This window comes from Neolamprologus brichardi, chromosome 3 (genome assembly GCF_056152115.1).
Source record: "Neolamprologus brichardi isolate AB-2024 chromosome 3, ASM5615211v1, whole genome shotgun sequence".
NCBI classification, from domain to species: Eukaryota; Metazoa; Chordata; class Actinopteri; order Cichliformes; family Cichlidae; genus Neolamprologus; species Neolamprologus brichardi.
In genome coordinates, this window is record NC_142106.1 from 35,356,551 (window position 1) to 35,380,302 (window position 23,752).

The 23,752-nt window shown below is 43.2% G+C and overlaps 1 protein-coding gene across 2 annotated transcripts; it reads right to left on the reverse strand.

Moving 5' to 3' along the window:
* Nucleotides 1-1,264: 1,264 nt before the first annotated feature.
* acap1 (ArfGAP with coiled-coil, ankyrin repeat and PH domains 1) lies at nucleotides 1,265-23,280 on the reverse strand. Of its 2 annotated transcripts, none has more exons than XR_015718036.1 (23): nucleotides 22,703-23,280; nucleotides 20,108-20,165; nucleotides 17,415-17,534; nucleotides 17,221-17,274; nucleotides 17,019-17,077; nucleotides 15,614-15,797; nucleotides 15,325-15,369; nucleotides 15,136-15,231; nucleotides 12,761-12,835; nucleotides 11,709-11,821; nucleotides 11,531-11,582; nucleotides 11,344-11,444; nucleotides 11,053-11,164; nucleotides 10,742-10,953; nucleotides 10,543-10,612; nucleotides 10,273-10,367; nucleotides 6,987-7,174; nucleotides 6,831-6,881; nucleotides 6,555-6,733; nucleotides 5,986-6,095; nucleotides 3,386-3,496; nucleotides 2,221-3,306; nucleotides 1,265-1,967 (listed from the first exon to the last, which is right to left on the reverse strand). XR_015718036.1 is itself a non-coding variant. In XM_087837068.1 (23 exons), exons 1-23 carry the CDS (start codon nucleotides 22,753-22,755, stop codon nucleotides 1,870-1,872), a joined length of 2,298 nt encoding a protein of 765 aa, XP_087693194.1. In that variant the 5' UTR covers nucleotides 22,756-23,279; the 3' UTR covers nucleotides 1,265-1,869. The 2 variants fall into 2 exon arrangements, 1 of the variants encoding a protein (XP_087693194.1); XM_087837068.1 differs by having other exon boundaries at nucleotides 3,245-3,306; nucleotides 22,703-23,279.
* Nucleotides 23,281-23,752: the final 472 nt, after the last annotated feature.

The window sequence follows — 23,752 nt, forward strand, 5'->3', positions numbered from 1 at the left end:
AAGGTCCTGTACTGCAGCGGTCCCCAACCCCCGGGCCTCGGACCGGTACCGGTCCGTGAGTCGTTTGGTACCGGGCCGCGAGAGTTGAGGCTCAGGTGTGAAATGTATGGTTTTCAGGGTTTTTATCGGTTTTCAGCGTTATTTTGTTATCGTTTTGATCGTTAACGCGGTTTTCCTGGGTCTTTTCACGTGTGTTATAAATAAATCTTCTTTTGTTCGGTACCGGTACTAGTTTTATTTTGTTGTATTTATCCGCGACACATTAAAGGCCGGTCCGTGAAAATATTGTCGGGCATAAACCGGTCCGTGGCGCAAAAAAGGTTGGGGACCGCTGCTGTACTGGATTGAGATCAGGTGAGTGTGGAGGATATTTGAGTAAATGATGATCTGCTTGTACAAAGAGGCCCAAGAAAATATCCCCCACATTATTATACCACCGGCTTGACCATTTTTTGTGGATAGATCCATGCTTTCATGCTGCTTACACCACATTCTGACCCTGCCATCTGAACAATCTGGAATCAACTGAAACAGAGTCATCAGTGCAGACAACCGTTTCCAGTCTTTTATTGTCCAGTTTTAGTGAGTCTGTGACGATAGCCTCAGCTTCCTGTTCTTACTTGACACGAGTGATATTTGATGTGGCCTTCTGCTGCCTCTGCTTCAATTTTGGAAATGGTTTTCTGCATACTTTGGTTTTAACGCGTTTATTTGAGCGACTGTTGCATTTCTATCAGCTTAAACCAGTCTGGCCATTCTCTTCTGACCTCAAATATCAGCAAGACGTTTTCCACCAGAGAACTGCTGCTCACTGGATATTTCATCATGTTTTCCAGTGAGATGCTGCCATGTGATTGGCTGAATATTTGTGCTAATAAGCAGTTGATCAGCTATACCTACTTAAGTGGCTGGTTACTGTCTATATACACTTAAGACTGCTCTATACACTCTGTTGCAGGCATGTTTTTTTCTACTCTTGGTTTAATACAATGTCACAGAAAGCAGAGATACCCAATACTGATGCTCTTAAGCACAGCAGCTCCATCTGTGAGCACCACCAGTGGAGCTACATGCTCTTCTGTTTGCCAATCAGAAGAAAGCTGGATGAAACAAAGGTGGAGATAATATGGCTCGTTTCAGAGAAAGTGAGACCCAAGACTCAGGACAAAATTAGTAAGGATAATTAATGACTTTTGGAAAGTTGTGCAAAGCTTTAAAATAAGAACTTATTACTGCTTCAGTTCAAAAAGTTAAAACTGAAACACGAGTTTGAATTTTTCTTTTATTTGATCTGAATACAAATTGAATGTACCTCACATAATTTAGACAAAACATGAACACAAAGTCCCAAATTTAAAAATCTGCAAATACTCCAGTTCATCGCAAGACGGTAGAAATAAAATGCAACTTTTTACAACAATTTCCTACAAACTTTTTTTTGTTTTTGTTTCATGTAAGGAGTCAGTAGAAATCGCAAAACCTAAAACAACAGCCTCTTTTCGCTTACAAAAAGAAGGGGAAAAAAAAGAAATAAACAGATTTACTGGTTTTAATAAGAAAACTTTTGGCAGAGTAACGGTGCTACCCTCTACTACAGACACCTCACGCTGGTCTCATAAAGCTGTTGCAGTGTTTCCACTTGGACACGATTGTTCTGCTCTGACGTGCTCGCACAAAGAATTCACTGTTCGGAGCGTTTGTTCCCTCTGAAGTCAACACCAGCTGAGCTGTGACCGAACACGTGGCAGGTAGCCAGCGAGAGAGAGAGAGAGCGAGTGCATCTGCATGCCTGAAAGATGAATCTTTTCTATATGAGCCTGAAAGTATGTGGTGCTGCACTGTGGAATGAGGAGGTGGAGAGGCAGCAGGTTAAGACTTCGGGTCAGCACTGCGGCGTTTGAGCTTCTCTGGGTTGTTCGAGGCCATGTGGGAAAAGTCTCTGAAAATGTCCTGGTAGGTTTCATCACCTGAAAAAGACCAGAGAAGACGTGAGCCTCAAAAGCTTTTGGGAATATTGAAAAGCTTAAAGAACCCACATTAGTGCCGCCCTTGCTTTCTGAACGCACCCGTACTTTAATGTGCCGCAGCCATCGTTTCATCAAAAGCTACACCGTTAATTGCACACCAACTATTTCCTGGACACATTTAGAGCTGTAGCCCTAAAGCAAGACACATGCAACTGAACACAAACACACGTAATGGCATGCACATGCACTTTACCTCTTAGTTTGCTGTAGGTGGCGCACACTGCACAAGCAGTTGAGACCAGCCGGACGTCTCAGAGGGCAGAAGGCAAAGGCACACGAGTGCATACAACACAGACAACAACAACAGACAAAGCACAGCACGTCAAATACTGACCAGCAGTTCTTTCAAGCAGACAAACACAACTTGTTTTTCTTGTCTTTTTTCCTTCTCTCCCCATTCCCGCATGACTAAAAACCGGACACAGGAGACTAAAGTATAAAGTTATCAAGAAGCCCTTAAACGGACCCAGGAGACAACCACGAAGGAATGGTCTTTGCAGCTTGAAAAAGAGCCAAATGGCACATAAAAACGCAAACAAAACCCACTGTTAACCTCAAGCTCGAGGGGCTGCGGCAGAGCGCTCAGTTAAGCACAAAAGAGGTCAAATCCAACAGTGTCGAAGCTTAAACTGAGTCACTGTTCACAGAACAGTGGGAGAAAATTGTCCTTGAGAACCAAAACCCAACCCTGAATTTAGCTTACATAAACTGGAATAAGAAACACAGTCACAAATACACAAATCAGCACACTGTACAGACAGAAAATATCCTAAATACACTGAAAATTGGCCTGACTCAGGTCTACTCTATACACAGCTTCTTTAAGCTCGCTTAAAGAACGGTTTAGCATTGAAGACGCCCACATGTAGGTCTGTGTTGACATAGTGTTCGGATGCTTTGTGGGTTTCAAAGTGCAGCATGATGTGCATTTACAATTCAAAGTGCGTGTGACCACCTCATGAGAACAGCTTCCACCTGTCGTACCCTCTGTTCAAGTTGAAGTTGAAGCTTGTTTTTATTTCTTTTTCATCTATAAACTCATGCACGGTAAGGCTTGATTTTAAAAAAATATATTTTTTAGCCCAGTTTGTCATTTTGAATCCCCATAGCCCATCCACTTATATGGTTCTTTATAGCCTGGAGACTCTTTCTAGTATTGGCCAGCCCACCTCCAGTCCCGCCCACTCCACCCCCTGATCCCTGCCCCTCTGAATGACCTGGTTGGCCGAATGCTCCATCCATCTCCCGCATCTCCTTGTTCATTTTGGCAATCCGCAACCTGAAAGACAGAAGATCGATTAAGCGAACCCGCCGCTGCTAACGTGGCTCACGTGTTTTCTTTCGAGTCAAACACTTACAAAGTGACGATGTCTGCATTGGCGTTATCCACGGCGATAGTTATCGGGTCCTTCTGGTTCTTGTCTCGGGCGTTGTAGTCAGCCCCTCGCTTCAAAAACAGACAAACCAACCTGAGAAACGGAGAAGAGAGAGCACATGAGAGACTTTAGCCTGGAAATCTATACTATGTCCAAGCATTTCCAAGGACCCGAGCATTTAAGGAACTCAAGTGAAGGGACTGGAGTTTAAACTGACTTTCCCAACCAAAGTTTCTGGAGTTTAGTGTAGTTTCTCTTCTCGTTTTCTATCTCTACAGGTCCACTTTCATATCCAATCAACATTAAACTCACGTCACAGTAAAAACCACAGCGTCACAGTACTCTTCTCAGGAATATCTTACAGGAAATGGACAAATCTGCATGTATGTGTTTCCAAGCCCTAAGGCGTGTGCAAGAGAACCAATAAAAAAAATAGTTAAAACAATAAAAACAAACAGAATGATCAAACTCTTGATAATTCTTAAACAATCACTTTCCCTATTCCCCTTGTAGCCTCCCTTTATGCTGGCTTTTTTCCTATTGGCTGCCCCTCTGAGAGATGATCGCATTGGGGATGTCCACTCATGATGTTTGGAGCAGTCTGAAGCCTGAACCTCAGGGATCACACAATAGCTTTCTAATGCACAGAGTCATTAGTTCATGCTTTTGATGGAAAGCACAACGGGGACTATTAGTTCATGGGTTTATTTCTGTATTAGATTCATGTGGGTTCAATTCTTGGAACTATGAGTTCTGAACAGTTGTGAAGAAGTGTTGTCATGAATGTATCTGAATCATGTTATTTTTTGAAATTCAATGTATTATTGGAAACAAATAAAAAGATACTTAAAGGTAAGGAAACAATGAATTATACTGTATTATGTATTATAAAGTGTTACCGAAAATGTTGCTGCAAAAAAAGGGGAAAGAAAAGCTACAGTTTTGAGACTATTTAATATCAATTATGTCCAACTAACTCGTCGCTCTTAAGAATAAACCTTTAGGTTTCATTGTGACTCATTTTCCACTTTACTCACCACCGGCAGGTATTGTTGGCATAATGAGTCACACTAGCCTTGTTATTAGGTTAAATATATCTTCAGTGTGTATATCGTCAAGTTTATACACAAAAATGGACATTCTGAATTTGACGTCTGTTAACGTCCCCTTTGTTGTAGACAGTTGTTTACATCCTGGTGCTTTTGACCCTTACTCTTGATTTATGGTCGCTCTTTTTGAGTAGGTGTCTGCCTACAGAGAGAAGTATTCAACCTACGCAAACTGTTTACTCTTCCAAAAACCCAACGGCACGCAGCTTTACTGTGAGTAGGTCAAATGCTGTTTGGTGGAGAAGCTGACTAGAAAAGGGAAGGATGCAACAGTGGAGTTCACGGGGAACACGAGAAGTGCGAATTAAGATGAAAGCTAAAAAATCCAGAGTAAAGGCACAGACGGTGGCCGCAGTGAGCACTTTTGATTGTTTTGATCGGTTTCACTTCAGCTTATTGTAAAACTTCGCTCCTCTTCTCGGATGGCTGACAGATCAACAACAGCACATGCAACAGCGGCCCGCAGACTGGCTGTACCGCATTATTTGGGCGTTAGCTCCATCCAGCAACAGACGCTGTCTGCAGGTGGATGGTAGTCTGTAGCTGCCAAGTGTCTGCGAATGGAGAACCATGACGAGGCCCTTAAACTTCACCCACAAAGGACAATAAGAGACTACAGAAAGTCACTGATACTTGACAACTTCAAAAAACTACGGACACACAAAAAAAAAACTGCTGGCAGGGTGGAGTTGGAGGTAAACATCCAGGGCTAAACTTTTCTCAGTTTCTAGCTAGTCTTAGTTTATGATCTTGCCTCCACATTGCTGTCTTCCAGGCCCACGGTGTTAGACCTTTTGTCTCTGTTTAACATTTACATGTAAACCATACCCCCCCACTGATTGTTCCCTGCTGTCCTCTTGTTTATTATTATAAATGTTATGTTATAATTTTCCAGTGGTTCAGAGTCATCTTACCGCCTCAGGCCCCCTCTCTGGGTTGGTAATCTCACCATACTTTGGTAAACACACCCTCACAGGAAAACTGGATCTGAAGGCACGTCTTCAACACCAGACATCGAGGAAAAACGCACACTCTTATGGTGAAGACTTGTCAGCCACCCGCCTTAAATCTACCCCACTCTACCACCTTTTATACTCTAAATGGGACCATCATTTACAGAAGGAACATCACGTTGTGTTAAATAAGACTTGAAACCACCAGTTGAGCCCATAAACCCATTAGGAAACTCTTTACTGGAATCATGAGCAGTCGAGACATTTTCTCATCGACTTCTACTCAATCAGACTGCAACTGGTGGAGTTGCCCCCTGCTGGCAACTGGAGGGACTGCAGGTTTAAGGTCAGGTTTACGTCTTTCTACCAGTCCTCACATTTTTTACCCATGAAAGCATCCTGCATCACTGTGTTTTCTTAGTCCAATAACCAGTGTCTGTTTTCAGATTCTGTTATCTTGGTATGAAGCTATCTTTTTCACTGAAACAGGGCCGTGTCACAGTATCTGTGTTTGTCTTACCCTGTGTGGCCCAGGATGGTGGCGTGGTGCAGCGGTCCCCTGCCATTGCTGTCCGCCTGGTTAACGTTGGCGCCGTTTTGCAGCAGGAACTCGCAGGCTGCCAGGGCGTTCTGACCGAAACAGGAGAACGCGTGAGCTCAAACACCCTCTGAACCTTTACCAATTGCACCGTGTGTCACACAGTGTGAGTAAAAGGCAGGTTAAGGATAAAAACGCCAGAGTATCCTAATCGTTTAACACACATTTGCATGCAAATGTGCTTATGGCAGTTAAGAGATACTTTATTTTTAGTGGGAAGGGTATTTTGACCAGAGAAAGTAGAAACCCATCGACTACTACATGACAGCGACTATTTCGGGACCTGTTTCAAAGGTAAGTTGTATCGTCCCGCTTTTGTTCTCTACAAGTGTTTAGCTGTACTCAAGCAAAGGCTGCTCAACCAAGACTGGTGTCCACAAATGGGACAACAGAGAGATTTCGTTATCACCTCCATCCATTTCCATGAGATCTAGAGGTCACAGAACTCGTAAAGATTCAAACTCTAATGATCGACTGAGCGTCCTTCTCACCACTGAGACAGCCTGTATCAGCGGCGTGCTCGACTCATCGTTCACGTTGACCCAGTTGACATCGGCTCCATGGGCCAACGCGTCGGCCATGACGGGGAAGTTCTGCAGGGCTGCCGAGCGGTACAGCAGCGCCCCGGGGTGGAGGTGGCTGAGATCCTCCTCCTCTTCCTCTTCATTATCTGAAAGATTTAATAGATGTAATGTTATGTGGTTCTTCTCAAAAGCTGTACAAGCTGTTTTTTGGTGGATCTGTGTTTTGTTGAGGTCTTATCTGACCTCTGTGGAAGCCTGAATTGTTCATCTGGACAAGGTCACTGGGGCTTAACCCTAAAGAGAGAACAACAGTCGTGATTACTGATACAGCTGACCAGGCCCTTAGCGTTATCGAAGTACGCCTTCCTGTTTGACAACAGGGGCGACTTGCTGCTTTACCTGTGACCCGAGGCAGAGTGGCTCTGTTCGGTTTGGGCTTGAGCGGCGGTCTCTGCGCGATCTGTGTGGTCGCTCGGTTTCTCCTGCCGCTGGATCGCCTCAGCGGGGGGTTCCTGCCAGTCTCAGGCAGCTTATGGATAAACTTCTTTTCAACATACTTTGATCGAATCCACGACTCCTTGTCTCCTCTAAAGATCAGAAAGTATCAGAAAATGAGAAAGAATAAGCGCGAGCGATGGAGGATACGCTTCTCTTACATCGAGGTAGAGTTAAAACAGAAGAAGGCCACGTGCAGGGCCGTGTCCATCAGTGTGTTTCTGGCTTTTAATAAGCTCAGTTTCACTTCTCTACTTGAAGGTGTGAGACAGGAGAACAAGTTTCTGAGGCACAGAGTGAAGTAATGCATTCATTTAAATTTGGGGATGTTTGTGTTCCTACTTTCTGAAGTAAAGTTAGTTTTTAGGCCTTTACAGACTCAAAGTTGACCACTGATTGGTATAATGTAACCATGCACACAACTAGCATTGTTACAATTACAGGACAAGACACATGAGCAATAATCTTACAGAAGCAACTGTTGCTGTCCATCAGTCTGAGAAAGCTTATAAGGCCATATAGAAATAACTTGAACTCCATCATTTTACGGTGATCAAGACGATACACAAGTGTAAGTGTAGGCTCAGATCAGACTTTCACAATCCAGAGCACCTGAACAGCATGCTGGCACTAACACCTCATACCAACTGTGAAGCACGGTGGAGGAGGGGTGAGGATTTGGGCTTATTTTGCAGCCACAGGTCATGGGAACCTCGCGGTCACCGAGTCAACTATGAACACATCTACACACCAAAGTATGCAAGTTTTTGAAGTATTCTAGAGTTAAATGGCATCTCTCTGATAGCTAAAACTAAACTGGTTCATGCAACATGACAACGATCTCAAGCACAGCAGAAAATCTCCAACAGAATGAAGAAAAAAAAAAAAGGATTAAAGATGTTGCAAAGGCCCTGTCAGAGTCCAGACCTCAACCTGACTCAAAAGCTGAGGTAGGACCTTTAGAGAGCTGTGAATAAATAAATGCCCACAAACCTCAAAGAGCTAAAGCAACGCTGTGAAGAAGAGTTGGTCAAAATTCCTCTATAGTGATGTGAGAGACTGATAAAGCCACACAGGAAATGATAACTTCAAGTTATTACTGTTAAAGGTGAATCTACAAGCTGCTGAATCATGGGGTGTAATTAGTTTAACACGGTGAAATATTTCCTGGGTTTCATTTTATAACTTAGTAAAGCCTGGATCACTGTTATTATGTCCTGATACCCAAACCTTTAGAGTTAAAAGAGGCTGTACTTCCCTTTGACCGTATCTGAAGCTTGCAGCCTCACTACAAGTTTCCGGAAAACACTTTAGTTAGAGAGTTAACCATCTGTTTCATGTACATGCTGCAGTTCCTGTCTGTTGTGACAAAACGCAGACGAGAGGAAGCAAAAGAAGAAGAAAAAAAAAAAAAAGGTCTGAGATGGGTCGTAGGCTGCCAATAAAGTTAACCATAAACTACAAAGATCTCCATGGAGAGCACCTTTTTATATTCATATAAATAAACATGCTCGGTGAAGCAGTGGTGTCAGTTTCAACTCAGATCTGTAGCGAGTTAGTGATCAGTCAATGTAAAAATACAGCGTGCGCAAGCAGAATTGTTAGTAATGTTAATGTGGCAGCAGAAGGAGATGAAGAGCGTGTTCCTGTTTGTTTTTCTTTCCAGCTGCATCAATACCGATGTTCCATGAACCACTTAAAGAATGACGCTTGAACAGAGAGGGGATTGCAATAGATGCATGCAATATTCTCCCATCTGGAGGAGTCGTCTGAATTGCAAACAGACAAACGCATAAAATAAAATACCAACACGATTAATGAAAGAATTGATTTAATTCAGTTGCAGCTGATTTGTTTTGCCTTTGGTATCAACCAACTATCATTAGCTCCTGACATCTATGGTCTACTTCCTCTACTGCTAATATTTACCCAATCATCAGTCTTGTTTTGGCAATATAATCATCGCCTAGCTGCAAACTTAGAGGAGGAACACCAGTAATTTTCTACTGCAGCTCCAGAGTTAAGAAACACAAAGTAGCTACTTTCAGCTGCTCCCTTGTCACAAGTGTTCGCCACAGCAGGTAGGTCCACATGTTTGATTCGGGCACATTCGTGTCTCGGCCTGAATCCTAATCAGGGACATTAGTTTGATAAGCTAATGTGTAAACCACTCCACTGCGCTCAAAACTGAAGCACGAAAAGGCAGAAATAACTTGATTTTGACAGAAACCTTAGACACGTCCTGCTATATGCTCACACTTTCAACACTCGGTGGCATCCCCGTCCAATCAAGCAGAAACTCGGAGGCTTTAAACTGAAGCCAAAGTACCAAAAAACTGCCCGACCGCAATTGACTAAAAAAGTAAATGGATCTCACCAAAATTCTAAATTTTACAGCAGAGATAAATATGTTACTTAAAACAGTTTAAAGTGCATTTCGAAGTTGATGCCAACTGTACAGGGTGATTATTTCACAATTCTCCTGTTTACACTACATTAACTATTTGAGTTGTACCTATGGGTACAGGTGCGTACCACCAATTCAGCTTCAGCTAATCTGAGCCACTGAACTGGACGTCTCAACTATGTTTGTGGTATTTGTGCCTTTAAGACGCTTTTTAAATCAATAATCTGTCAAAAGTCTGTCCAGGAGGAATGTTCTCTAGTTTTTGAATGAGATGTTAATATTTTATTTTCATGCCAGCGCTAATTTACATAAATCTGTGTCTGTGCATGCTTCTGAGATGAACCAACCTCTTGTCATAAGAAAGGTGGAATAGGTACCTGTTATATACACTCTATCGATGCACTGCATTAAGCTAGTTAGCAGTAGAGGATAACTTAGCACTCTAGCACTCTTCCAAATCTGGTCACTCTGGGCTCCAAAAAAACAAGATAGCAACAGTCAATGATGCTAAAATGAAACCATTAAAGCAGGCGTTTGTAAACCTGTTTTTTGTGCCATCTTTTATATACAGTCTATGTTTCTGATGCATTTTCTCTTGCACACGTCATGAAGTCTCCCAAAGCATGATAGCAAACAAGAATAACTGTCGGACTACACAGCGCTCCTTCAGGACTACAGAGGATATTAAATATTAATTTTTAATACCTAAGGAGACTTCCTGTGACACATCTGCACGTGGAAAAATCAGCTGAATGCACGTTGGACTGGATTGATTATGCGTACCTGGGACTGGAGGGATTGGGCTTCTTGATGGTGATCTCATCAATCCGAGCTTCATAGATCCTGTTGATAACTGTGTTCCCCAACTCACACATCAACTAAAGGCAGCAGGGAAACAAGATCAAATAAACCATATTAAGTACTAATATCTAATTTTTTTTATTTTGTTTTGGCTTATATAAAGAAAACGGTTGCATAATCCATTGCGCTGGAACTTTTTCACAATAGGCCACAGGGAGGTGGAGCCGCTGCAGCTTTAAAATTTTAAATTACCTTAATAAGCTCGGGCTCCCAGGAGTCGAGGGTGAGGGAGCGTACTTTGGAGAAATGGACTCCAAGGCTCCTGGAAGGAAAGGGAAGGAAACCATTAAAGCACACAGTGGAAGCCAAATGTGTGTGCGTGTGTGTGTGTGTGTGTGTGTGTGTGTGTGTGTGTGTGTGTGTGTGTGTGTGTGTGTGTGTGTGTGTGTACCTGTGTATTCCTGAGCAGACGATACAAAGTGTGATGCCCAGGTTGATGGAGGCCCAGTCAGGACCCGGCTCTCCGCAGTCGCAGCACTGCCTGTTCCCCGGGATTGCCTGAACCTCCTCCAGTGCTTTGCAGCCCTCGTTGTCCTGATCCACGCCTCCTCCACCTCCTCCTCCTCCCAGGCTGCTTGTAGACACCGAGCTGCAGCGCTGTCTCTGATAACAGAGACACATGGGAATGGCGAGCATTTAACTCCCACTGGAAAGTGCATGTTGAAAATAATGTGTGTGTGTGTGTGGTGTATGTGTTCTCACTGGGCTGAGCGTGTCCTCTCGGCGCTCCTGAAAGGCTGAGGCGATGCTGTTTTGGACGGCGCTGATCCATGCTTGCTGCTGCCTTTCTGAGTCTGCCTGCAACAAACAACACCTACGCAAACACAGGCACACACGCACACAAAGTCACACAACAGTGACCATTTAACACTCAAGAAGCAAGAAACTAACACCTCGGCAGTCTGCAGGACGCTTCACACACATGTGACGATAATACGACTTCACCACCATTACTGGAACAGACACACGCAGGTGTGCATGAAGTGAACTCACTTTGATGGGGAAACCACTTCAAAGCAAAAACGCCTCTCATTTTCAATGCTGGGTTTGACTGTGCAAAGACGCAAGTCCTCCACCACGACTGTAGGCTGGTCCTAAAAGATGGACAAACCGTGATGGTCAGGTTGCATACGTGCAAATTCGTCTTTCCAATGTGCTCGTGACCCTAAGCGAAATTTACCTTGAATTTCTTCTGATACACCAGCTGATTCTTCTGAATTGAAAACCAGCGCCTGAGGTGGAGAAATAGTTCAGCTTTTTAGCTGTTTTCATTCACTGCTGGACAAGCAAACGCACGGTGGACATCGGATTTATCACAGTGAGGTTCATGAGAGGAAAAGCGCACAGCAAAGTTGTACCTGCTCCAGGTCTTGAAGGCATTGCTGGCCCTCTTGTACAGATAGCCCTCCATCACGATCCCATTAGCTGCGTCACCATTAAAGTCCATAATGGAGTCATCATAAGACATGTCCTTGAAATATTTAAGAAATTAAAATCACATTGTGTCATCTGCTTCAAGGCCTTTTTTTTCTCCCCACAGCTTTAATTGTGTTTACAAAAAGTGACGTAATACAGAAGTAATTGGTGCGGTCCAGATCTGGCATACCATGTGGAATGATTATTCTTTGGGTTGTCCCCCCTGTTTGCAACATCTGGGCCAAAAGTTATCAATAGCGGTGCTGCATTTCATCCGAGAATGATGCAAATAAAGCAACCATGCTATAATCGATGCCATTCAAATGTGGGCTACTTTTAGGCTGACATCCAGGCCTCACCTGACCCAGTAAGTTGCATCTTTGCCCATGTTAGATTTGTTATATTTGCACCAAAATGCTTTAGTCTCACAGTACATCAGTTTGTCGGGGCCAGAAAAAGCCCATCGGCACTGAATCCTTTCCAGAAGATGCCAAAGTCCCTGGTGGGCTCCAATGAGCAGAGCGTATTTTACTGAAATACACATCTGTCTGCACAATCAGGAGCTTAGCAACCAAACCTAGCATACAGGTACCTCTTAGTCCCCTTGAGCTTTTTATCTTTTTATCTATATTACATATTATATGTTATTATGTTGCCTAGCAACCACCTACCAACTGTCTAAAATGACTAACTTGTTGGATTTATGCATCTTTATTAAATCATTGCGTCATTTTAACTTCACAACACTAACATCTAATTTTTATTGTTGCAACTTTCATTATGCATCATATACTGTTATGTCATCGTGTTGTCTAGCAACCACCTAACAAGAGATTAAAATCACAGATGAAAACACAGCTACACCGTGTAAAAACGAACGTGACAGCACCAGAAATGCCGTCTTCGTTATTCCACTGTCTCCGTCTTGTTAAAACCTAGTGCCTACATTACCCATGATGCCCCTTTCGGCTGTGAACGTTTGTAACTGCATTACCTTTTTCTTGATTGCTGCGTGTCTTTGCTCCATGTCCCTCTTCTCTCTGGCACAGTCGAGGACAAACTGTTTGTGCTGTCAAAACACAACACGACACAGCGGTTATTAAACCTGGATTCATATTTTTACACTTTCAGCTCGCTGTCCAGCTCTACCAGGTTAAACACACACTGAAAGGACAGTGGTTTGATCACCCTCCCCTCCTGTCACTGTGCTGAAATACCCTTGGGCAAGATAGTGAACCAAACACTTTATAACTGAATGTTAGAAATTGTTTATGCGTAGAAAGCGAGTAGCGAGGTGCTTTAGAAGCACCGGCCTATTTACCAGTCAAACTGAGATTATTCAGAACATCAACATTTTTACGAGCCTTCAGATTTGCACCACTTTTATTCAGGTCGCTAAACTAGTACAAAAACCCCCACGCCAACTATTTTTCAGCATCTCTCACCGATCACTTTATCTTTTCCTTTATTTCATAAGAACATCGCAAATTTTAAAAAATAAAGCCCAAAACAGTTTGTGAGAACCGTTTAAAACTATAAAACCTGCATAGTCTTTCCATTTAATGTTATGAAGGAGAGTTTTCTCCTTTCATTTTCATCTCTGACACATTTAGTTCTTTCAGAAACTCAGAGAGATTGGCAGCTTCGCGGTGGGTTATCACTCCTGCGCACTCTTGTGCAAACAGGAACTAGGAAGTGCTGAACTTCTGCCGTGTATCCTGCGCCAAACCAAAAAACAACATGGGTGGTCTCTCCTGCACAGAGCCTGCTTAGAGCATCACCCTCTCCCTATTTCACTCTCTCCTCTGCTCTTGCTCGTTCTCATCATTTCCTGTTCAAACAGGAAGCGCTTTTCTGTGGTTTGATCCGGTCAGTGAACGTGTTCACAATTTACTTCCTGTTTGAAACTCTTTTTATTTTATCAAAAACACTTAGCAGCAATGCTGCCTCTGCTCAAGGTTGACGGTGCAGAAAAGATTTTACAGTTTCCTCTGAAAAGGAGCAGGAAGGGGCGCACGCGCACACACACACAGACATGTGAAATATTTCCTGTTGTTGCTCACTTTTTCCTGTCACGATGAAAGTGTGATGTCACCTTGTGACTCCACTACCCCTCCCCAAAGAGATGCCAGTTCCTAGCTGGACAGAGTTAACCCAAACAGCATTTTGGCCAAAAGCATCATACCATGACGCCCGTGGTCCACAAACACAATTGTTTCATTCAAAATGTCTTTGCAACATCTTGTGTATCCCTAAGCTGGAACAAACATTTGTAATCCATTTCCTGCCTCATAAATCATCTACGAGGCTTTTCTGGGTGATTCAGGCCTACGTTGTTCACCAGCTTTTGGTTGGCTTCTCTCTTTTTAGCATGCAGACAATGTACAATGCAGCAGTTTATCACCACTAACTAATCAACTCAGCAGCAACACTTCATGTGGTCCAATCATGCTTACTGTGAGTGTCCCTTGAAAAAGCCCATTCTAATGCAAGAAAAACACTCTGCATTAAGTTTACAGCAATTAGTCTTCGGCTCAGGATAAAGACTAGATTAGAAACTGCTAATGTGGCTGTGTCCACTTTTTTTAAGGAAAACATTTTTCAGAGATGAAATTAACACGTTGACAGCCTAGGCCAAAAGCACTTTTTGTCTATACAGCTTATTTCCTCCTTCAACAACTGTGGAGTAGGTTAAGATTTAATACAATAATGAAGTTTAATCCTTAAAATTGTGTAATTTTACAAGACCAAACATGGTCACTTCTGGTCTAAAAAGATGCACCAACGAGTGCAGGACATCAGGAGTGGCTGTTTCCATCTTTTACATACAGTCTATGGGGGCAGACTTTGTTACCTATTTTAAGGGTGGCTCTTTGGTGCCCTGGCAGGGCCTGTGTGTGTGTGTGTGTGTGTGTGTGTGTGTGTGTGTGTGTGTGTGTGTGTGTGTGTGTGTGTGTGTGTGTGTGTGTGTGTGTGTGTGTGTGTGTGTTGCTTGCTCTTGGCAGCTGACTCCAGTTTAGCCAGAGAGAGGAGTGCTCCAAGAGCTCAGTGCAGAGGAGGCGGTTTTGATTGGCTCCTTTAACCCTTCTTTGGTTACTCTTTTGTTTAGTTACCAACTTCTAGTTTTGTTGTGTTTTTAACTTATCATTTGTTGTTATTCGCTTGAACTTCTTAGAAAGAAACACACACACAGCAGGATTACAAGTAAGGTTTCTATTCTACACATTCACAAGTATGAACGCATTTTTCTCACATTGAGGATATCTTGTTCCTGTCCTACTGCTACTTATTTATGACTCATGCACAGACGGTTTCAGTCACAAAATGTCATTTTAACCGAAACAGATGTAACAAAACAGAAAGAGTTACCTCTTCATTTAGCTTTTGTCGATACTCGTCCAGTTCTGACAGAGACTGGTGACCCTGCAGGAAGAACTGGGCTTGGGCATCCATCAGCGACAACATCTGACAGGAAGCAACACAAAGCCAGTGAGAAACATCTGAAGATGGAGTATGCATTTAAAAATGGACACAAACAGGTAAAAAAAAACAACTCACTGCCAGCACAATATCTGTCTTCTTCTTGGCCTCAATGACATTAATCTGAGAAAAAGAAAAAGCAGGAAGCAATGGTTAGAGAGACTTCAATATTTTCATGACCAAAACAGATACTGCCCAGCCAGAAGCCACAACCACAAGACTGGACGGAAGCCCCGAGGCAGGCCTGTTATCATCCAAAGGAAAAGTATGACCACTGTGCTGCTGCTGCTGCAGGCTGTTGTTCCAACCTAGCAGTCTGAGTTAAAGTGAAGCCCGTGTGAGCCTCTCTGCACTCATCTTTCCTCACCTCCAGCACGTAGTCCAAAGCCTCAGACCTGAAGGCCTTGCGCGCGTTGAGCAGGGCGTTACTCGCCTCGTCCACTTCGTGCTGCTTTCCGCGTGGAGCCTGAGCATTCCTTGACAGCGCCCCCTCCAGGGCTTCGCTGCTCTTTTCAAACTCTTTTCGTCTGTCCTTAAAACGACGAACATCTCTGCAGAACAGGAGACGAAGGTAAGAAGGGGAAAAAAAGTATTATGCTGTGCAAAAATCTTGAGCCATCACTCTTTTCTGTGCATATTTCCTGCAAATGTTCTAGCAATTTTGTGCTCTTGAGCAACAGTTCTCCACGCTTTCTTAATGTCTTTCAAAAATTATTCTGGTGGCTTTTCCACTCCTTATCAGCCCAGTCCCTGTACCTCACATTTCCTCATTCATTGAGCCCCTTGACACTAACCTATGAGTCATTCAAGCAATAAAAATGCACCTAACACAAGGGATGAACCAGTGTTCAGACAAATTGGCAAAGAAACAACTTTAAATGGTATCTTTAGACACTTTGTTGTTAGCAGCTTGTCACAAAACATTTGTTTAATTGATTCTATCTGACGCTATTTGTAAAACACAGTGGAGACTGTCATGGTTTGGCACTGCATTCTGTTGTGTTGCATCAAAATTGATGCAATTAAGTACACAGAAAATCCCATCAGATTTTTATCCACCATGCAACAACATCTGGAAAGCATCTGCTTGACAACAACTGTATTTTTCAGCATGACAATAATCCCAGACACTTTGCCAATGCAATAAATGGACACCTGGATAGAAAAAAAACACACACTATGGAGCACTATCGATCATGGATTAGCCTCCCCAGAGCCCCGACCTCAACACTACCGAAGCAGTGTGGGATCATCTAAAGGTGGAAACATCATGTCCTTCAAGGAGTCTGGAGAACTATTCCTGAAGACTTCTCACAGAAATAGAAAGAAAGCTGCCTCATAGAGGGAGGTAAAGTAAGCAGTATCCACATTACCAGATCAGTTTTTATGCAAAAGCAGAAAGCAAGTTATTGGATGCTGCTAAGTCACATGCACATGATATAAAACATTTTTTAAACACCGGCAAATTTATTGTTCTTTCTTTCTTACTTTTTTACCATAGCTTTTGTGCAATACTGTTTACCACGTGACGCTATCGCAAATACCTCTCTTATCTAATCTACCAAGTTATTTCCACTAATGGGAGCAGACCACAAGACAAACTATGAGGAGAAGCAGAACGATTATGACAGGCACACATGCAGGGGAATGACTGTATCTAAGGAAAATGTACGTATGTATGAAGTGTATGCTGGTGCTGGTGGGAAAGAAGCTCAGAAACTTAAAGCCTTAGATCGAACACACAGGTGGGGCCACCGTAGCGGCTCACTCACTCTTTCACAAAGCTTTGCAGCTTCGCCCTCACTGACTTCTGCGTCGTCTCAATCACTTCCTAAACGGAGACAAAGACAAACATATTAAATGTCAAATGTAATATGTTCAGCGGCGTGCTGCAGCCGTTATTGACCACATACTGCAGCTGATAAGTATCTACACTGAAAAGGAGAAGTCAGAGGCCGTGAATAACAAACTCACCCCCTGTGCCTCAAAAATGATATTCAGCTTTTTGGAAAATTTCTCCAAGCAGTCCTGCAGAGCACAAATCTTAGATTAGACTCTGAAACTTATCAAGTCAGTAATGCATTTTAATGTTTTCATTCATCGATTCATAACCGCCATCTTTATTTACAGCTTCCGGGCACTTTGAGAACCCAGTGTGCTCTGCTCACCGCCATCATCTTGTCCCCGGAGCATTGGTGTCCGAGCTCCCGGAGGCCATTCACGAAGCTCTTGCTGGTCTGACAGTATGCTTTGCCGGCCTCCAGCATGGCCTGGCATTGTTTCACTAGCTGGATGACACAAATAAGCAACACGAAGATTAAATGATCTCCTGAACAATGTAACAGTAGGCAACAAACGTCAGTTTAACATAATCTGCATTCATGCTGAGTATAACCTTGTTCACAGATTTTAATTCTGGTTGTTCAGTAGCCGTACTGGAGACCTGAGAGAATAAGTATAAAACATGCCGGAAGTGTTTCAAACCTTCATTCTATCTAAAGGCCACCAGGTGGCGATAGCTGTGGTTGCAGTTGCAAAAAGACTTGTGGTCCTATAAAATTGTATGCAGAAAGCAGCTTGACGTCTGTAAATACTTTCCTGCTAAGTGTATGAGCTCAGTCGTATATTTTGAGTCATACTGAAGAAAGAGCGGTCGACCACTTCGTGTAAGCACTATGTTTGTTTCTCTTTTAACTCCATTTTGGTCTCCACCACCATACGAGGACTATATGAGGCTCTTTTATCTGTTAAAGTTAGCTTTTTTCTTCTTCTTCTTTTGCTAGCTTATAGCTAATTTGGCTAGCTGGCTAAATAAAAAAACAGCAATGTTGTTTTTGTCTTATTTTTGCTGAAACAGCTTCTTGATAGTCTGCTCCTGGAAAATACGAGAGGCTGTTTCTGCCACTGGAAAAAGAAATTTGCCATCTATGAGTCAAAAATTCAGGTTATTATCTAAATTTTGACTTACAGACTAAAATTTCCGAGAAAGTTGAAATTTTGAGATAGCTGCCTGAAATTTTGACTCTAGCTAACTTGAAACTCAAAATCAGCTCTTTCTGGTAAAAAATAAAAAAGATAAAAATTTCATTGGTGGAAACAAACAGCACTGATGGAAGGACTGAGACTGAAACAGCACAAACTGCGTCATGCCAGGAAAACTTGCTTTAAAGCTATTTAGAGGCTAGAAAAGTGGAGGATCTCTATGTGTTGAATTATGCTTTTTAAATAAAAGTAAATACATTAATTTTTTAATTAAAGGTCAAATATAAACTGAGCTTCTGCCTTGGAAAGATAAGGCCTGTACCCAGTGTCCACCCTCACAGTCGTTTCCACTTTTTTGTTGATTAGACCTTTCCTCTGGCCTCTGTGAGCACCTTTTGAAGTTCAAAAACAAGAAATTACATACAGATTATATTTTCTTACCCATTAAAAGCTCCATTTATCAAGCAATAAAACCCACCGCTGATCACTTCAGCGTGATCTGCTGACTTACAGCTTGAAGCTTTAGGTGGTTTTCAAACTAATTCAGTGACTTTATGACTTTCCTCTTAAGTGCTGCTTGTGACCACAAGCGTTCAGCAAAAAGGACTAAACCCTGTGGGGAGCTCCTCTCTTCCCCATCATGTTCAACAGCTCATGACCTTTATTACATCTGGAAATATCTAATTCAATGCAATAATTTAAAAGATGAAGAAAATCTTTAGTTTTATTTGCGTCACATTTAAACCACCAGTGACATCTGAGGAGGCACGTCGCAGTGACAAAACCTAACCTGTAATGGATGTTTGGGGGGTAAAACTATGTATTATTACTATATATTATTTATATTACTATATAAATATTAAATCCCTGCGACTTTTTGTACCAAGACATGTCAGTGACTCATTATGTAAGCACACTTGAGCGTAGATATGACTGCAGTGGCATCATAGGACACGCTGTCTGACCTTTTTGTGCAAATCTCAGTTAATTTATCTGCATTTCTCTGAGCAAAAGCACCTCTGAACCTCTGAACACAGCGAAGACGTGAAGCTGAATCCACAGGCTTCAGTCCTGAACTCAATGAACTTCTAAATTGTTGAAAAAAAAATTACTCGTACAGCAGATTATCTGCTGACTTCTTCTGATCTACTCAGATAACTGAAAAATATAGCGTGCAGTGTCTGTCAAAGAAGAAGAACTTTGTCCCAAAATCCTTTTGGGATGTGGCTCAGACCTGTCGCAGCATGTGAAATAGCACCGGGACAGAAAAAAAAAACCAACATGTGCTACTTCCTTAAACCTAATCTCGTGGAAAACATCTCATGCATGCTGGGAAAGGCTTCTTTCTGTTTCACCTGCTCAACGGAAATCAGTCACATTCATGACACTTTACAGGCAAAGTGAGTGTGTTTGTTTTTTTGTTTTTGTATTTAAAAATGGTAAAATATAACATGTGGGAACCTGAGCTCGCAGAATAACTAACAACATAGTAGTAAGTCACTTTGATTTGTTCTTATTCCGTATCATCGGGGAACAGAAACGCAGCATGTGACTGACGTCTATCAGATGAATAGATCTGAAACTGTAGATTTTTACAGCGTGAGCACGCAACAGGGAATATAGGTCGGCACGGCGAAGCAGAACAAAGTGCAGTTCTCTCTGAAGCAGGACAATATGATGGGGAAGCAGCACCTGCAGGCACTTCCTGCTCGCCATCAGGTGAAAAAAGCTCCAACCACCAACGCCCACCGCTGACTTCGCTGCCACTGTCCATCGACACGTGATGCCTCTTCTCCATTTGTGCGCTTGTGTGTTTGTGTGTGAAGTGGAGCGGTGACTCACAGCGGTGCTATTTCAAAAACATCTGGAGGTGTCTTACCTTCTCCAACCGTGTCTCGAGTTCACTCACGTCATTCTGGACGTCCTCGATCTCAGCTCTGGAAAAGAGACAATTTGAGTTAAAGGTCAGGGGTCATAGATTTTTCAATATAAGGCGTGAAACCCCTTCATTTTAAAGTCATTTATCAGCTCTATCCTCTCAAAAACTGCTTTTTCTCTTATTTGCACAATTATAAACTAGAATAAAACATCTTTCTGATGTTTTACAGACTAAATGTTTCATTTCTTTACACATTTCTGCAAACATCACTCCACCTGCCCTGTGATTGGCTGGGTTAGCCACCACCGCCCCTCCCCATCCTGCAAACCCTGATCTAAATAAGCAGTTAAGAAAATGAATGGATGGATTCTTGCACATTTTACTGCTTAACATTAAAACATAACCACTGCAATATGATGTGCTTCTGTGGTGCAAGCTCGATACCTTCATGGGCAGCTTTATTTCTCCATTTCTTATTTGCTCTGCACGCTTACAAACCAAATAATTCATGCTTAACATTTTTATTCTTGTGCTTTATTTCCACTGAGATGATGCATATGACTCCTCAGCATTTCCATTGAAAGCAGTGGATGTCAACGTGTCACCGTCACAGTGCGCAAGAACGGTCGCAATCGCACAACAGGAAAGAGTATTTTTTTTGTTGTCTTAATATTGTGCAGCTAGAGAATTACTCCACATATTTCACGGCCGCCACTATTTCAGGCCCCGGGCATCTTGTTTTACACTCATTTAGCTGTAATTAAGCATGAAGCGTTGGCTATTTTTAGAATCTCTGTGACCTTCGGCAGGGTTTGAAGTGCATTCCTGTGGGTTTGAATGGAGCTTAGGGGACGCTCCAACCATCAGAAGTTTATGTAGGCCCACATGACTGCAAAGAAAACCTCCAGTGTGCGTGTAATTGATTACGTTTTGTTTTCTGGGTTCAGGATGTGGACTCGAACATCTCTGAGACAAAAGCTCCTCAGAGATCCTCTTCAGGGCTGGTCTTTTTAGGGCGTTCTTCTTTCTCTTGTTTTTTTTGTCTTGACACTTTCTTTCGATCTCTTTCTGCCTGTCGTGTCTTCTCATACCAAAAGCTAAACCATGTGGTTTCCGCTGCCTTCCACCAACAGTACAGAGATACAGAGAGAAACAGAGAGGCAGAGAAAGAAAAAAAAAAAAAGAGGCGCGTCTGAGCGGGGAGAGGAGGCCCGGGACAGACAGTAACTGTTTGTGTTTGTTAGTGCGGCGAGGTTTGAATCAAAGTCTGAGGTCATGTGCTCTTGAAACACGACCAAATGACATGTCAAGCCAGGAGAGAAGCGAAGAAAAGGGTTTTTTTTTAAAAAAAAAATAAAGAAAAAGGTCTAAAGGAGAGAGGCCACTGTGGAGGAGAGTGAAGGAGCCCTTGATTAAAAAGAGGCACATCCTTTTTATCTTCTTCATGTCTCCTTGCAAGAGAGACAGAGGCTAAGAAAGCAAATTAAGACAGAGCTTAAGCTGAGTTTCCGCCGTGGTTCTCCCCACAGAAAACACGCTTCCTGTCTCCTGTTGATCACCTCAGCACATCTCGCTTCACTTCCTGTCGCCCTCCCACCCCGCTGTTACCTAGTAACCAGAAGGTACCACATTTGAGTGTCTGTCCCAAGGTGTCAGAGCACTTTATTTCCCCTCTTTTTTTTTTTTGCCCTCTGTATTGTCCATCCATCTTCCCGTGTATGTGTGTGCGATTAACCCTGTCTGTGTATTTGATGACTGCAGCACCTCCTCCCTCCTTCACCCTGCTCGCAGCCTGACACGAGACCTCACCACGTCTGCTGCCACAAGTCAAACTTTCCACTGCTGTGTGAGCCCCATAAATTCAAGATGGGCGCGAGAGAAAGACTGAGGTATGCCAAATCAGGCTGAGGCAGCCACTGTGACTCAGGCGAGCTGCCAGAAACTGTCAAGGCACACCCAAAGTTGTGCCAAGCTCTCTCTTGAGCCACTTGCAAAAGCAACTCAGAAACACTTCCCTTTCGATTGCACCAGATGTGCTGATGTTGAAAGGAAACTGAGCGCACTCCGCTTTGCTGACACGCAGCAGGGGCTGCAGTGACCCGGCCTGAATTAAGATTTTGATTCTCTGAAAAATGAGTGTGATCTCTCTGAGAGTGGAGGTGGGTTGATCTCAACAACTATCAGGAAGAGGAAGCATCAAAGCTGCAGCTGAAGTTTGGAAAACCAAGCCACTAATGATAGCACTGCTGATATTTTCCACTGGAAGGAGTTTCATGGCAATGTTTGAATGTCCGTGGCTAGTACAGGTTTTCTGTGGTCTCGGTGAGATGTGGGAAAGCACCTCAGAGCAGCAGATCAGCCCCCCACGGCCCTGCAGGCCTGCGCAATGTCCTCATAGCTTTCAGTGACTTTTGACCCAAGCAGCTCAAACTGTCTGACAGAAGAGTGAACAGCAACACCGGCAGATGCATAAATGTTTTAATAGGGAAACATGAATCAGCCTTTAATCCATAATCTCCTGCTGGAGCTGGAGCACAGCCAGCTTTTCACTGGTGACATCAGCATGACTAACGAAGGTACAGGTGAAACTCTTACCTGAAGCGCGGGGAGTCCTTCAAACCCTCCTCAAAGTCCAGCTTCACCGTCATCCTTTGCGTTGACACCAGCCCTCGTGACACTTCGTGTATGTATGTGACTCCTGGCTTTCAGCTGGAGGTGCCCGGCAGCCTGGCAAAGACAAAAACTAACTCTTTTTCCCCCCACTCGTTTTAACGCTCCACATCGGCAGCCCGGATCATTGTTCTCGCTGCTGGGTGTTTTCGCTCTCGTGTAGAACTTGTTTTCCTCTCCGGGTTTCTTTCTTTTTCGCCCGATCTCTTGCACATTCGCGTCGGAAGAGAACTTGTCAGCACTGAATGAACTGAGGGGATGTTAGTCGCGTCATTACCATCTTATGCGGCAGATTAAAAAAAAAAAAAAGGCACAGTCCGGCGCAGAAGATGCGCAAAGCCACGGGAGGAGTTCCAGCAGAGGGCCAGAGTGTTCTTATGGATCCCAGAGGATTTCAAATAAAATCCGATGGCAGCGTGAATCAGCACTCCCCGGGGGTGCCGAGTCTAGTACTCTGCCTGTCTCTCTGTCTCTCTCTCTGTCTCAGTAGAGGTCCACCCCCCATGTCACGTCCCACTATTTCCGGGTTTGTTACTCATGGCAAACTGTGGTTTTGAAGTAGGAAGCTGCACATAATAACAGGCATACACTGCCAAGTTGCATCATATGAAAAAACGCCGAGCTGAAAGACTTACAATCTGACACTAACGTTTAACATCCACACCGGCTCCAGCAGGCCGTGTCGTGACTTTTCACCCCCCTCACTTAGTTTCTCTCTTTGTTGTTTGTGTGTTCTACTTTTCAGTTATAGTACAACTGTGAGCTTCACATGCAGTTAGACTGGGTGTGTATTCTTGTCTGACAACCTTGTCTGTTATGGTTTTTGCTGAGGTGTAAAGAAACTCCCCTATAGCCACCCACTGCCAACAGATCCACTATGGAAGTTCATTCATGCCAAGAAAATAATGAACCTATTAATAGCAATGGAACGGAAGAAGAAGAGGTTTGAGATTCTGTGTTTAAATATGTGGCGTT